The sequence below is a fragment of the Microcebus murinus genome, chromosome 6 (assembly GCF_040939455.1).
Source record: "Microcebus murinus isolate Inina chromosome 6, M.murinus_Inina_mat1.0, whole genome shotgun sequence".
NCBI classification, from domain to species: Eukaryota; Metazoa; Chordata; class Mammalia; order Primates; family Cheirogaleidae; genus Microcebus; species Microcebus murinus.
The window spans coordinates 1597788-1610225 of record NC_134109.1 but is presented as its reverse complement, the minus strand read 5'-3'; the positions used below and the strand labels follow the sequence as shown (position 1 = coordinate 1610225).

The 12438-nt window shown below is 65.4% G+C and overlaps 1 protein-coding gene across 1 annotated transcript; it reads left to right on the top strand.

The window, feature by feature from the left end:
* The first annotated feature begins 5112 nt into the window (after positions 1-5112).
* TMEM121 (transmembrane protein 121) lies at positions 5113-8599 on the top strand. The gene is made up of 2 exons (XM_012746515.2): positions 5113-5185; positions 7136-8599. The coding sequence occupies exon 2, from the start codon at positions 7272-7274 to the stop codon at positions 8226-8228; it is 957 nt and encodes a 318-aa protein (XP_012601969.1). The 5' UTR covers positions 5113-5185; positions 7136-7271; the 3' UTR covers positions 8229-8599.
* The last annotated feature ends 3839 nt before the right edge of the window (positions 8600-12438 follow it).

Here is a 12438-nt window from a genome sequence, read left to right as displayed (position 1 = left end):
GGAGTTCGAGACCAGCTTGAGCAAGAGCGAGACCCCGTCTCTACTAAAAATAGAAAAAATTAGCTGGACAACTAAAAATATACAGAAAAGAAAATTAGCCAGGCATGGTGGCGCATGCCTGTGTAGTCCCAGCTACTCGGGAGGCTGAGGCAGGAGGATTGCTTGAGCCCAGGAGTTTGAGGTTGCTGTGAGTTAGGCTGACGCCACAGCACTCTAGCCCGGGCAACAGAGTGAGACTCTGTCTCAAAAAAAAAAAAAAAAAAAAAGAATACTTTCCAGAGGGGGTCCACTGTCTTGTGGCCACCAGAAACATGGCTTGTTTGTAAATCCCTATTAAATGTTTCTTTCTGAGAAACGGGATTCCTCAGCCTCTTTGTTTTGCCTCCTAGCTCCTTTGGCCTTTGGGGGTAGGTCTGCATAGATAGACTCGCTGTGGAACATGGTTGCTGCTTTTCGTAGATTCCCTTCATTAGATGAGGTAAGTTCCCTTCGATTTCTGCTTTGCCGAAAGTGTTCACCACGGATGAATGTCGAATTCTTTCAAACGCTGTCTTTGCATCAGTCGAGATGAACACATGGGTTTCTTCTTCAGACTGTTAATGTGGGGACCGCACCGATTATTCTCACAAATCGAACCCGACTTGCGTTCCTGGAACAACCTCCCCCTGGGCGTGGAACTTGTGCGTTGGGTTAATGTCGCTGTGCTCTCCTTGCCAACGTTGAGTTGGGTGGATTGTGTCATCTTGGCATTGGCGGCCATTGTTTTTTTTTCATCTTGCAGGTTGGATTTCCTGGCTCCTCGGAGCAGAGTAATTTTGGATTGCACCCTGCACACTCAGACGTCACGCCGTGAGGCTCTGCCTCGTTTAAACCCCCTTGTGAATGCTGCTGTTTTGTTCCGCCAGGCAGCCAGCCCAGCTGGGTTTGGGCCACGTGTTCCCAACAGCCTTCCGTGGGGCGTGGCTGCGTGTCGGTTTTGTCTCCAAAGCCTCTGCAGTTCCCTGAGCTGCCCTTGGCGTGCACTGGCCGGGGCCAGCGTGGCACTGGGCCGTGGCCGGCCCTCGGGTCGCTTCTCAGCCCATGGGGTTGCCTCTGAGGCTCCTCCCTCCCCCATCTCTCTGGTACTTTCTGGCTCCCTGGGGACCACGCCTCTGGGGATTGGAGAGGAAGGTTCCTCTCTCAGCGTTTCAGGCGCGTGTGAACACCCGTGGCCTTGGCCGTGGCCTCGATGGGATGTCTTGGGGCTGGGGCATGCACGAGAGAACAGAGAAAAGTAAAACACCCACTGCCACCAAAAACCCGACAAACAAAACCACCCCCACACCCTAACCCCCCTTGGGGGTTCTCCTACTCTCTGGGAGCCTTAGGAGGCCCCTTTCTCTCCCCTGCCCCGAGCCAGAACTGGGGGGCTGCTCCTGGAGCTCTCTGTCCATGCCGGTCCCCGTTCTGTTCTGGCTTTCAGGCTGCGCTGAGTCCAGACGGGGCGCGGGGGAGGGGCGGAGGGTGTGCAGACGCGGTCTGGCGGCGTCTCTCGCGCTGGCCCTCCCACCCATCCGCCTGTCACCTTTGCTTCTCAGAGCCCTCGGTGCTTCCTGCGCTCTGCCTGCCTTCACAGGCAGGGCCGCCTGTGTCCACTCCATGTCACCAAAACAGGAGCCCAGGAAACGTAAAAGAACAACATAAAAAGCAAACATAAACGCTGCGTCTAGAGCCAGTGACTCTTACCATCTTGCCACCTCTGGTTTATCTTTATTGATGTGTGTGTGCAAATATACATTTTTTTTCCTTTTTTTTTTTTTTTTGGAGACAGAGTCTTACTCTGCCACCCAGGCTAGAGTGCCGTGGCGTCAGCCTAGCTCACAGCAACCTCAAACTCCTGGGCTCAGGCAATCCTCCTGCCTCAGCCTCCCGAGTAGTCGGGACTATGTTTTTAGTTGGCCAATTAATTTCTTTCTATTTATAGTAGAGATGAGGTCTCGCTCTTGCTCAGGCTGGTTTCGAACTCCTGACCTTGAGTGATCCGCCTGCCTCGGCCTCCCAGAGTGCTAGGATTACAGGTGTGAGCCGCCGCGCCCGGCCACAAATATACATTTTGTTCTGGACCATTCAAGAGTAGCCTGCAGGCACCTCGACAATTCACCCTGAATCCTGAACACGTCACATGCCTGTTAGGAGCCCCTGTATGACCAGCACCCACCGGCACCTGCGGCAGCTCAGCCGTCCCGCGACCTCCTGTTTCGGGCGCCTGTCCTCCGACAAGTGTCTTTTCCTGCCCTCCCTGCCCACAGTCCCAGGGCTCAGACGGGCCTGGACACAGTATCTGTTTTGGTTTGTTTTGAGTCAGACTGATCACCTTGGCGTTTCAACGGGAACATTTAGTTCATTTGTACTTAATATAATTACGGGTCTGCTAGTGTTTGGATCTGCCACCTTCTGAAAGTTTTCTTTTTTCTTTTTTTTTGAGACAGAGTCTCACTCTGTTGCCCAGGCTAGAGTGAGTGAGTGCCATGGCGTCAGCCTAGCTCACAGCAACCTCAAACTCCTGGGCTCAAGCGATCCTTCTGCCTCAGCCTCTGAGTAGCTGGGACTACAGGCATGCACCACCATGCCCGGCTAATTTTTTCTCTCTCTATATTAGTTGGCCAATTAATTTCTTTCTATTTATAGTAGAGACGGGGTCTCGCTCTTGCTCAGGCTGGTTTTGAACTCCTGACCTTGAGCAATCCGCCCGCCTCGGCCTCCCAGAGAGCTAGGATGACAGGCGTGAGCCACCGCGCCCGCCTGAAAGTTTTCTGATTTTTCTAGCTGCTTTACTTTTCCTGTCTTGTCTTCTTTTGGGTCCACCAGTACTATTTTCATTCGTTTGTTTCCTTCTGCACGTGTGGGAGGTAGTCACTCCATCCACACTCCCCCAGTGCTCCCCTAACCCATCAGAGCCGACTGCTACCCTTGGCCTTCCTCTCGCTTGGCCTGTATTTTAATTTCATGTTTTCTGAGACCCTTTACTTCTGAATGTTGACATGATTAGTGCACACAGTCGTGCTCATTGAGGCTTCCCCACGCACCCACCACTTGCTTCTACTGCCTGCCTGCCCTCCTCCCCATTGCAGCCCTCACATCGCCCGACAGAGGAGGAGACCGAGGGTCAGACAGGTGAAGGGACACTCAGGACCCCACTCCTGCGAAGGGTCTGCCTACACTGAGGCCCTGCACGTGCGGCAGGTGGGTGCTAGTGGCCGGGGCTGTGCAGGTGACCCCATCTGGGGCCCTCGGGGAGGTATACGGCCCCCGGCCTCATATCTGGGATTATCATCTTCGAAGAGCATCTTGTAGGCTATTTGTCACTGCAAGCCTGCTTCAGAAAACGCTCTCAGTTTCTGTCTGTGGACAGAATTACTTTAGGTCCGCAACTGTGTTGGCGTCCTCTTGCTGCTGTGACAAGCAGGCACAAACGTCGCGGCTACAGCAATGCCATCTTACCGCCGGCGGCTCTGCAGGCCAGAGGCCTCGGGGCTGAGCGGACTGGTCCTTCCGGAGGCTGCAGAGGAGAGTCCCTTTGCCTTTTCCATCCACGGGCCTCCCACGGCCCCTGGGGTTACGATGGGCACCAGACTGCCCGGGACAATGTTCCCACCTCAGCCGTGGCTGCGGAGCCCCTCCGGCCAGGAAGGGTCATCTGTCCCGGCTGGGAGGATGCTGCGGGGTGGTGAGCAGGGCACGGAAGCAGCTCTGTGGGTTTGGGTTCTTGCAGCATACCCCGGGGTGAGCTGGGGCAGGGGGAGGCCTGGGGGCAGCCCCTCCCTGAGGCACACCTAGCCCCACCTGCAGCCCAGCTCCTGCATCTCTGACAGGTGGGTCTGCTGGGTGCCCGGAACCCGAGGCCCCAGGCCCGGGGCTCACTGCCTCCTCCCCTCCCAGGCTGCTGCTGGAGCGGCCTTCTTCCCCGGGCCCCTCGTGCCCTGTGGTGAGGGGCCTCTGGAGGAGGAAGGTCCTCCCTGGGAGGTGGACCTTCCGCTGTTGGATGTGGGGCCCCTCCTGGGCATGGAGGCAGCTTCCGGGTCTTGAGGGTCCTCCCTGGAAGGAGCGCAAGGCCGTCAGTGGCCGTGGCCGGTGTCCCCCAGACAGCTGTCCTGCAGGCTCACCCCACCGGCTCCTCACCACCCTCATGCGCGCCTCTCACCGACGGCCCAGAGCCTGCTGTACCTGCCTCCTGCCTGCCCCGTGCACACCTCACCCCCAGGGCCGAGGGAGGACCACACATGGGGCACCCACACGCCACCTGTGCAGGGCCTCAGTGTAAGCAGACCCTTCGCAGGAGTGGGGTCCTGAGTGTCCCTTCACCTGTCTGACCCTCAGTCTCCTCCTCTGTCGGGGGTGGGAGAGCTGCTCTGGGGAGGAGGGCAGGCAGGCAGTCGGTGCCCTCCGGGTCTCCTCTGGCTCTTGCAGGACAGCCTCCGCCCTAAGGATGGACAGGCCAGGAGGTGGGTAGGCGGCTCAGTGGGTGTCACCTCAGTGACAAGGTGAAGTCTAAGTCCCCAAACCCCGGCTTGCCTGGGTGAGGGGCTGGAGAAGAGGACGCGGGCTGCTCACCATCTTTTTCTTCCACTCTCAGAAGAAACCCAGGAGTGAGGGATTTCTCCCCATGAGGACAGAGGACCCAGGCCCCCGCCGAGGTCCCGCGGGGCCAGCCGCAGCGAGCCGCGGTCAGGTCAGCTCAGCCCCCCCCCCCCCCCCCCCCCCGTCCGGGCCCAGCTCCGCGGGGGCGGGGTCTGGCGCGCGGCCTGTGCGGGTGAGCGGGGGCACTCCAGCGGGCGGCTGCGGCGGAATTTCAGGGCGAAGGGGGCTGAGGGCGCCCGGCGCGATGCTCCGGCGTGGGGGGCGGTGAGGAGGGGTGGACAGGCGACCTCCCCGGGCCCGGGGGCGGCCCGCTCCGGTGCCACCTGTCCAGCGCGCCGCCGCGGTGCTGTCGCCGTGGCAACGGGCGCTGCTCAGGGGGCGGGTCGCCGGGATCTCCCGCCCTGCCTGGTCCCGAGGTCCGGCGGGGGCGCGCGGCCGAGGGGCGCGGGGCGGGGCCGCCGGGACGGAGGCGGGGCCGCGCGGGCAGGCGGAGCCGGAGCGGAGCTAGCGGAGCCGGAGGCCTCGGTGGGGCCGGCCCGGCGCGGCGCAGCATCTGCCCGGCGGCGGGGTAGGCGCGGGCCGGGCGCGCGGCTGCATCCGCGGAGCGGGGCGGGGGCCCTGGCGCCGCTGCCGGCTGGGCCCGTGCGACCCCTACTCCGGGCCGAGGGGCTGTGGGATGGCGCGGGGGGCGCTGCAGGGGCGAGGCCTGCGGTGGCGGGGCACGGAGACCAGGCCCCGGTTGGGGAGACAGGCGGAGATGCAGCGCGCTGGGAGCGGCTCAGCCCCTTCCCCGCTCGGCAGGCGGGTCCTCGCCCCGCGCCTCCTCTCCTGGGCACTGAGAGGCGTTCTGGGCTGGGGGCCCCGCAAGACGCGGGGGGAGGCGGGCAGCGAGGGGCCTGAAAGCCCGAGGCTGTGTGTGAGGGCCGAGCAGTGGGCGTTGGGGGCACACGGGCCTGGGGCCAGGCCCCTAGGGAGCCAGGCCTGGGCAGGGTGTGGGGGAGGGGTGGCCAAGCGGGCTCTGGCTTCTGGGGCAGGGGCTCCCCTGGGATGGGGTCTGTCCCATCGCTAGCACGGAGTCCTCAGCCCTCAGCCCGCGTAGATGAGTGACGGAGCCACTGGGGCCGAAGGAGCTGGAGGAAAGCGTCCCGCTGCAGCGGCGGCTCTTGGGCTGTGTGGCCTGGCCGCGCGCCGAGGAAGGAAGTGGCCAGGCTGCGGCTGCAGCCGGAGGAGGCCCAGGTGGGCCCAGAGTGGGCTTCCTGGGTCGGGCGTGTCTATCCAGTGGGCGTGAAAAGGGGGTGATGTGGCGGTCAGGAGACGGAGGTCCTCTGCCTTGGCATGGCTGAGCGCCCCAAGGCATACTCTACTGGAGACATCTGGGCTCCCAGGGGCTGGGGGGTCCTGTGTGTGGCTGTGAGCACTCCTGGCTGCTGCGTGTGCGGAGTTCGAGGTCCCCGCACTGGCGGGGGCGGCAGTGCCACCAGGGGCAGGTGGCTCATTCTACTGTCACAGGGACATTAAATTTTATGCCTTTGTCTAGACAGGGCAGTAAACCGAGCCCCAGGCCTGGGGTGCTGTGGAGGGGTGGGAGGGGTTTGGCTGGGAGTGTGAGCCTGTGAGTGACTTTCCGGTGGGTGAGGGTGTCTGGGCCTCTGTCCTCACCCAGGTGTGAGCGAGCCCAGGTGTGGGGACCTGAAGTCAGGTGTGGGACTCTGACCAGCACGGCCAGGGTGTGCGGGAGGTGCAGGGGCTGTGGATGCCCAGGGCTTCCTGAGATTGGCGGGGAAGGCGGAGGGAGCCAGCGGCGGGGCCCACCAGTGCCAAGCGGCAGTGTGTGCGCGCTGGCGCAGAGGCTGAGGGAATATACAGGAGGTGCGGCCAGGACAAGAAACCACCTGCTCTGGGCAGTGGGGAGCCCTGGTGGGGGCAGGGTAGAGGGAAGTCTGCTCAGCCCAGGAGGGGAGACTGAGTCCAGGAGGGGAGGAGATGGTGGGGGCTGCAAGGCAGGAGTAGGGAGGCATGGAGAGGTTGTACGGTGGAGTTATCAGGACTTGGATGACTGTCAGTCCTGGCTCCCGGGATGGGCACTCACTGAGTGGTGGCGGGGAAGGTGCAGGCCCGCCCCCTGCCCGGTGCGGTGCGGGCCGGGACTCTGGCCGCCCGGCACCCCACGGAAACGGCAGCGTGGCGTGGGGTCCAGGCCGTCAGAGCCGGAGGACGGTGGTGCCGGCTCAGCGGTGACGACCCACCCAGCTCCGAGAACGCGCGCAGCGCGGAGAAAACACTTCCGTCACGTTTCCTCCCTGGCAGCGGTGGTACGAGGTCTCCGGCCCGCAGGCGGGGCTGCAGCGCCCCTGGAGGCCCCGCCCCGGCTCCGGGCTCCGGTCCGCGCGCCGGCGCGTGCGTGCGACAGAGGCCGCGGGCGCCCAGCGCGGGGACAGCGCCCCGCGCAGAGAAAACGCTGCGGGAGTCGGGGAGGCCGCTCGGGCCGCGCGCTGACCCTCTGCTCTGTCGCCCCCAGGTTCCGGAGCTCGCAGCAGGGAGCGGCGGCGCCCTCGGGCAGCGGGACTGCCCGCGCCCAGCCGCGCCGCGCCATGCCCGCGGGCTGAGCGCCGCCGCAGGGCCTCGTCTGTCTGGCGTGGGCCGCGCGGCCGACCATGGTGCTGCCGCCGCCCGACCGGCGCCACGTGTGCCTGACCACGCTGGTGATCGTGGGCAGCATGGCCGTCATGGACGCGTACCTGGTGGAGCAGAACCAGGGCCCGCGCAAGATCGGCGTGTGCATCATCGTGCTGGTGGGCGACGTGTGCTTCCTGCTGGTGCTGCGCTACGTGGCCGTGTGGGTGGGCGCCGAGGTGCGCACGGCCAAGCGCGGCTACGCCATGATCCTCTGGTTCCTGTACATCTTCGTGCTGGAGATCAAGCTCTACTTCGTCTTCCAGAACTACAAGGCGGCGCGGCGCGGCGCGGCGGACCCGGTGGCGCGCAAGGCGCTGACGCTGCTGCTGTCCGTGTGCGTGCCGGGCCTCTTCCTGCTGCTCGTGGCGCTCGACCGCATGGAGTACGTGCGCACCTTCCGCAAGCGCGAGGACCTGCGCGGCCGCCTCTTCTGGGTGGCTCTCGACCTGCTGGACCTGCTGGACATGCAGGCCAACCTGTGGGAGCCGCCGCGCACCGGGCTGCCGCTGTGGGCCGAGGGCCTCACCTTCTTCTACTGCTACATGCTGCTGCTGGTGCTGCCGTGCGTGGCGCTCAGCGAGGTCAGCATGCAGGGCGAGCACATCGCCCCGCAGAAGATGATGCTCTACCCGGTGCTCAGCCTCGCCACCGTCAACGTGGTGGCCGTGCTGGCGCGCGCCGCCAACATGGCGCTGTTCCGCGACAGCCGCGTCTCGGCCATCTTCGTGGGCAAGAATGTGGTGGCGCTCGCCACCAAGGCCTGCACCTTCCTCGAGTACCGCCGCCAGGTGCGCGACTTCCCGCCGCCCGCGCTCGCGCTGGAGCTGCAGCCGCCACCCTCGCAGCGCAACTCGGTGCCGCAGCCCGCGCCGCTGCACGGCCCGCCCGGGCGCCCGCACGGCCCCTCGCCCACGCGTGACGCCCTGGACACGTGACAGGGCCCGCGCGGCCCCCAGGACGGCCCTGGGGCGCAGAGACGCGGGTCCGGCCCTGGGCGTGCGGTTTGCATGGGATGGGGTGGGGGCGGGCTCCCCTCGGGGCCGGTGCGGAGAGTGCGGGGTGGGGGCCACGGCCGCTTCTTCATCTCAGGAATCCCTCGGACCGACCGCGGACCCTCATTCCCGGCTCCGCCAGCCCGCCCCAGCGCGCAGGGCGGTTGGTGAGGCCCAGGCCGGCCCCTGCCTGTTGGGCCCCAGGGTTGGAAGGGAGGGCAGTGTGGGCGGAGATCTCGGCCCTCGGTGGGGGCCTCTGGCTCAGAGTCTGGGGGGCCAAGGAGCCCCTGTCATTTTAAAGACTCGTGTTTACAGTTTTGTATCCAACGCTGCAACTGCTTTGCCTGTTTCGCGGGTCCCCACTTTTTACCCGGGGCTGGCAGGTGTGGCGGCAAGGAGGGGTGTGCGAGGGGAGCAGAGAGGGAGGTGTGGCTGCCGGCGGGGCGGTGGGGCTGGCAGCTGCTGGGCCACCTGGGGCCATAGTGCCATCCTGGAGACTCCTCTCCCCAGGCTCACCGTTCCCAGCTCCAGAGGGACCGAGGCCCTACTTTCCTCCTCCTGGGCACCTCGAGCCCATCTTTCACCCCCCATAGGCGTCCTGGTCCCATGTCTCCGCTGCCCCAACCCCAGGCCCAGAAGTGCCCCTATGTCCCTGGTTCTCCCGCCACCCTGCCAGGGGCTCCCCCAGCCCAGGACACCACAGACAGTTGGGACCAGGTGCCGGCTTTGCTCCCATGTGGATGTGGCAGCCCCAGGCCCGGGTGGCGGAGCCTGGTCCCCACCGCAGCCCGGCCTGGCCTCGCTCCAGACACCTGTGGGGCTGGCAGTGTCCCGGCACACGCACTGCAGCACATCTGCACCTGTGATGTGACCTGTGGACCCACCGTGCCCAGGAGGGCTGTGTCATTTGGGGAGGAGCCCTGTGAGGCTGTTGAAATGCGGCGGCTTTCACCTGTGACGGGGTGATGGCTGCAAACATCTTGCAGGCGCACTGGCACTGTGGAGCCCCTGCAGCGTGCCAGGGGGGGTTCCCTGCACTGGTCTCCACTCCCCGCATCCCTGCTGCCCACAGGTGGCAGGTTTTGCTGTCCTGTCCATAACCACCCCAGGAGGGCGTGGATGGGGCTGTGTCCCAGGATCCTCTGTGAGTGCCCCTCTCCACAACGGCAGCAGTTCAGGGCGCGGCTGGTGGACGGTGGCAGAGGACAGGCCCTGGGGAGCAGATGGTGGCCGCACCCCCACACCCAGGGCGTACTGACCCCACCTGCCAGCTCGCTGCCATCTGGGGTCTGGCCTTTGAGAGTCACCTGCTTTCCAGGCAGTTGGCCTCAGGTGACAGGGTTTACCTCCGTGGCTGTAACCCTGCCCTGGCCAGGTGTGGCCAGCGCCCCTTGCCCTCCAAGCCAGCACCTTGGGCCTGCCTCCCCACACGCCCTCGGCAGCCCCCGTGGAGCTCAAGTGAGGGGCGGGAGTGAGCCACGGCCAAGCCAAGGGTCTGGGGGGCCCCTGAAAGGCCCCAGGCCAGGGTGGGGAGTGGGGCAGGGTCTGGGCTGGGGGCCAGTGGGCCAGGCCTGAGGGGCAGCAGTGATTCTGTGAGTCGGGGCTCCAGCCAGCGTCCCTCCACCCTCAGCCTGGCCCGGGTCTCCCAGGGAAGACAAGTCCGCAGCGCCGGCTCTAGGCTCCTGGGGGAACAGTGGCGGCTGCAGGAAGGCCCGGCAGGTGAGGTCGGGGAGGGTCTAGGCTGCTGTGCTGCCCTGACCACCCTTCCTGGAGGAACCCTTGCTGGCCCAGGGGTCCAAGAGACTGTGGGGCCACCTTTGCCTCGAGAGCCCTGTGTCCCTGTGTCAGAAGTCCGATGGCACCCTTGGTCTGGCTTAGTCTCGGTGCAGAGAAGGGGCCCCCGCCCTGGGCTCACAGACCCCAGGCACCTGCCCTGCGTGCACCTGGCTCCTCCTGGCCTGTGCGGGCTGTGGCCAGGTTCCCTTGCTCCTCAGCGCTGCCTCCCACCTCTGCCCCCAGCCTCTCCGGCACCTCATGTGGTGGGGTCCATGTCCCACTGTCTGTCTCTCCCTCCCAAGGGGCCAGGGACCCTGGCTCCACCAGCTGACTTGGTTTAGTGGCCTCTGCCCTGGGACTGTGTCTCTGAGGACATCAGACAGACCTGGAGACTACCCCTCCCTCCCCCAGCCCCTTCCTGGCGCCCGCCATTTCCATGACGCGGACCACGGCTCCAGCCACGGGAGGTGGGGAACCAAGGGCCTTTGTCAGGCTTGTGGCCCAGGGCTTCTGTCCTCTGGAGTCCCCCCGGGCTGTATTCCAGCCTGCCCTTCCCTGGCATCCTGAGGTGGCCAGGTGTAACAGAGAAGCCAGCCAGCGGGTCCCCTTGTCCTCTCACTAGGTCACCCGTCAGCTCACAAATCCCGGTGGGTGTCCACCGGTGCCACCTGCACTGGGGCTGTCGCTCAACCCAGGCAGGACTGTCCCTGTGCACACGGGAGGCTGACGCCTGGGCACAGCCGTGCTGCCAGGAGGCCAGATGGGCGGCCAGGTGGACTCTGGGGGCTAAGGCACAGGTGCACAGGGACCCCCGAGGGCAGCAGCCTGGAGGCAGAGCTGTGCTTGCTGCACCTGTGGCGGGCAGTCCCCCAGCACAGGGCTTGGGGGCAGAGGAGCGGGTGGGCTGCTGATCAGGGCGTGCCCGAGAACGGCAGGCAGGTCTCGGGAAGGCGTGGGCTGCAGGCTGCCCTGCGTGTGTGCAGGAGGGGTGGGGTGGGAAGGGGGCACGGAGCACAGCGTGTGCAGCCAGCTCCCCAGAAGCTGCCGGCTGGGAAGGGCGGGTGGGTGCTGGGAGGAGAGTGGGCAGCACAGGCCAGGTCCTGAGTAGGGGCTGTCTCCGCGTCTCCCGCCCGTGCCCCTCACCGCCGAGCCCCTCCCACAGCGCTAGGCCCTTTCTGCCCTCGCAGCTCCCACCTCCCCCAAGGCCAGATGCCACCTCCTGCCTCGTCCTCCCCGATCTCTGAGCACACGAGGGTCACTCAGGGCCCGGGAGAGAACCCTGTCTCTGCACACGCAGCAGTCCAGGGTGGGGTCTGCTGTCCTCCAGCTTGAGCCGTCCTGGGAGAGAGAGACCCCCACTTCCGATGCACAGGGAGCTCTGCCTTGCTGCAGTCTCAGGTGGGACCAAAGCCCGTGTGTCCTTGCCCGGGCGGGCCTGCGGTCCTGGGGCCTGCCCTGCGGTGGCTCCACCAGCGCCCGGGGACTCGGGGGCTGCCCATCCCGGTCCAAGAAAGCCCCAGCCCGGCGCCCCTCTGAGCGCAGTCAGCTCCTGAGCGTGAACAACAGACTGTGGCCACGATGACTTCCGCCGTCTCGCTCCGAGGAAGTTGAGGCAGGGTTGATCCAGGGTTGCCCGGGCAGCATGGCCATGCCTCGGAGGACCCGGGTGCTGCCCACCCTCCTTTGCCATCTTGGAGGGTTGGCATTGTCACCCGAGTCACCCCGAGGGGCCAGGGCAACGCCGGCATCGAGTCATCTCACGAACAGCACAGGAAGGAGAGGGGCGGGGCCGGCCCCTGTGACGGCCCCGCTTGGTGGGAAAATCCTTCTCTGAAGTCCCCAGCACGTGTCCCCTCAGGGCCCCTGGCCCAGAACTTGTTCTGGGACAATCCTGGTTCCTTTTGCTGGCACTGGGGACGGGGGTCACCAGACTGCTCACAGGCCAGCAGTCGTGCCTGCCATGGTGTCGGGGAGTCGGGCAGAAGACACGAGACTCCTGGGCCCCAGACAAAGGGCCTCGTCACCCAGCTCGGCAGGCCGCGGGAGCCTCGGCGGGCTTGTGGCTCCTTGTGGGGGCGGGCAGGGCCCGGTGGGTGCTGACACTCGCCGACAGGAGCCCCCTCCCTCTGGCGGCACCCGGGAGTCTCAGACGTGTCGTCACAAACGCTCTGCAACTTGGCCCAGGTGACCGGCAAAGGCTGGGAGCCTGCTGATGGCCTCCGAACACCACCATGGCCATCGCTGACATCTCTGATGATGCCTGCACTCGTGTCGTCCCCAGACCAGACCACGCCCAGTGCAGCCCGCACAGGGCACCCGGACGCCAGGGCCGCGCCAGTACTCTCTGTTCCCAGGCGACCCCAGCAGCGAGGCCCTG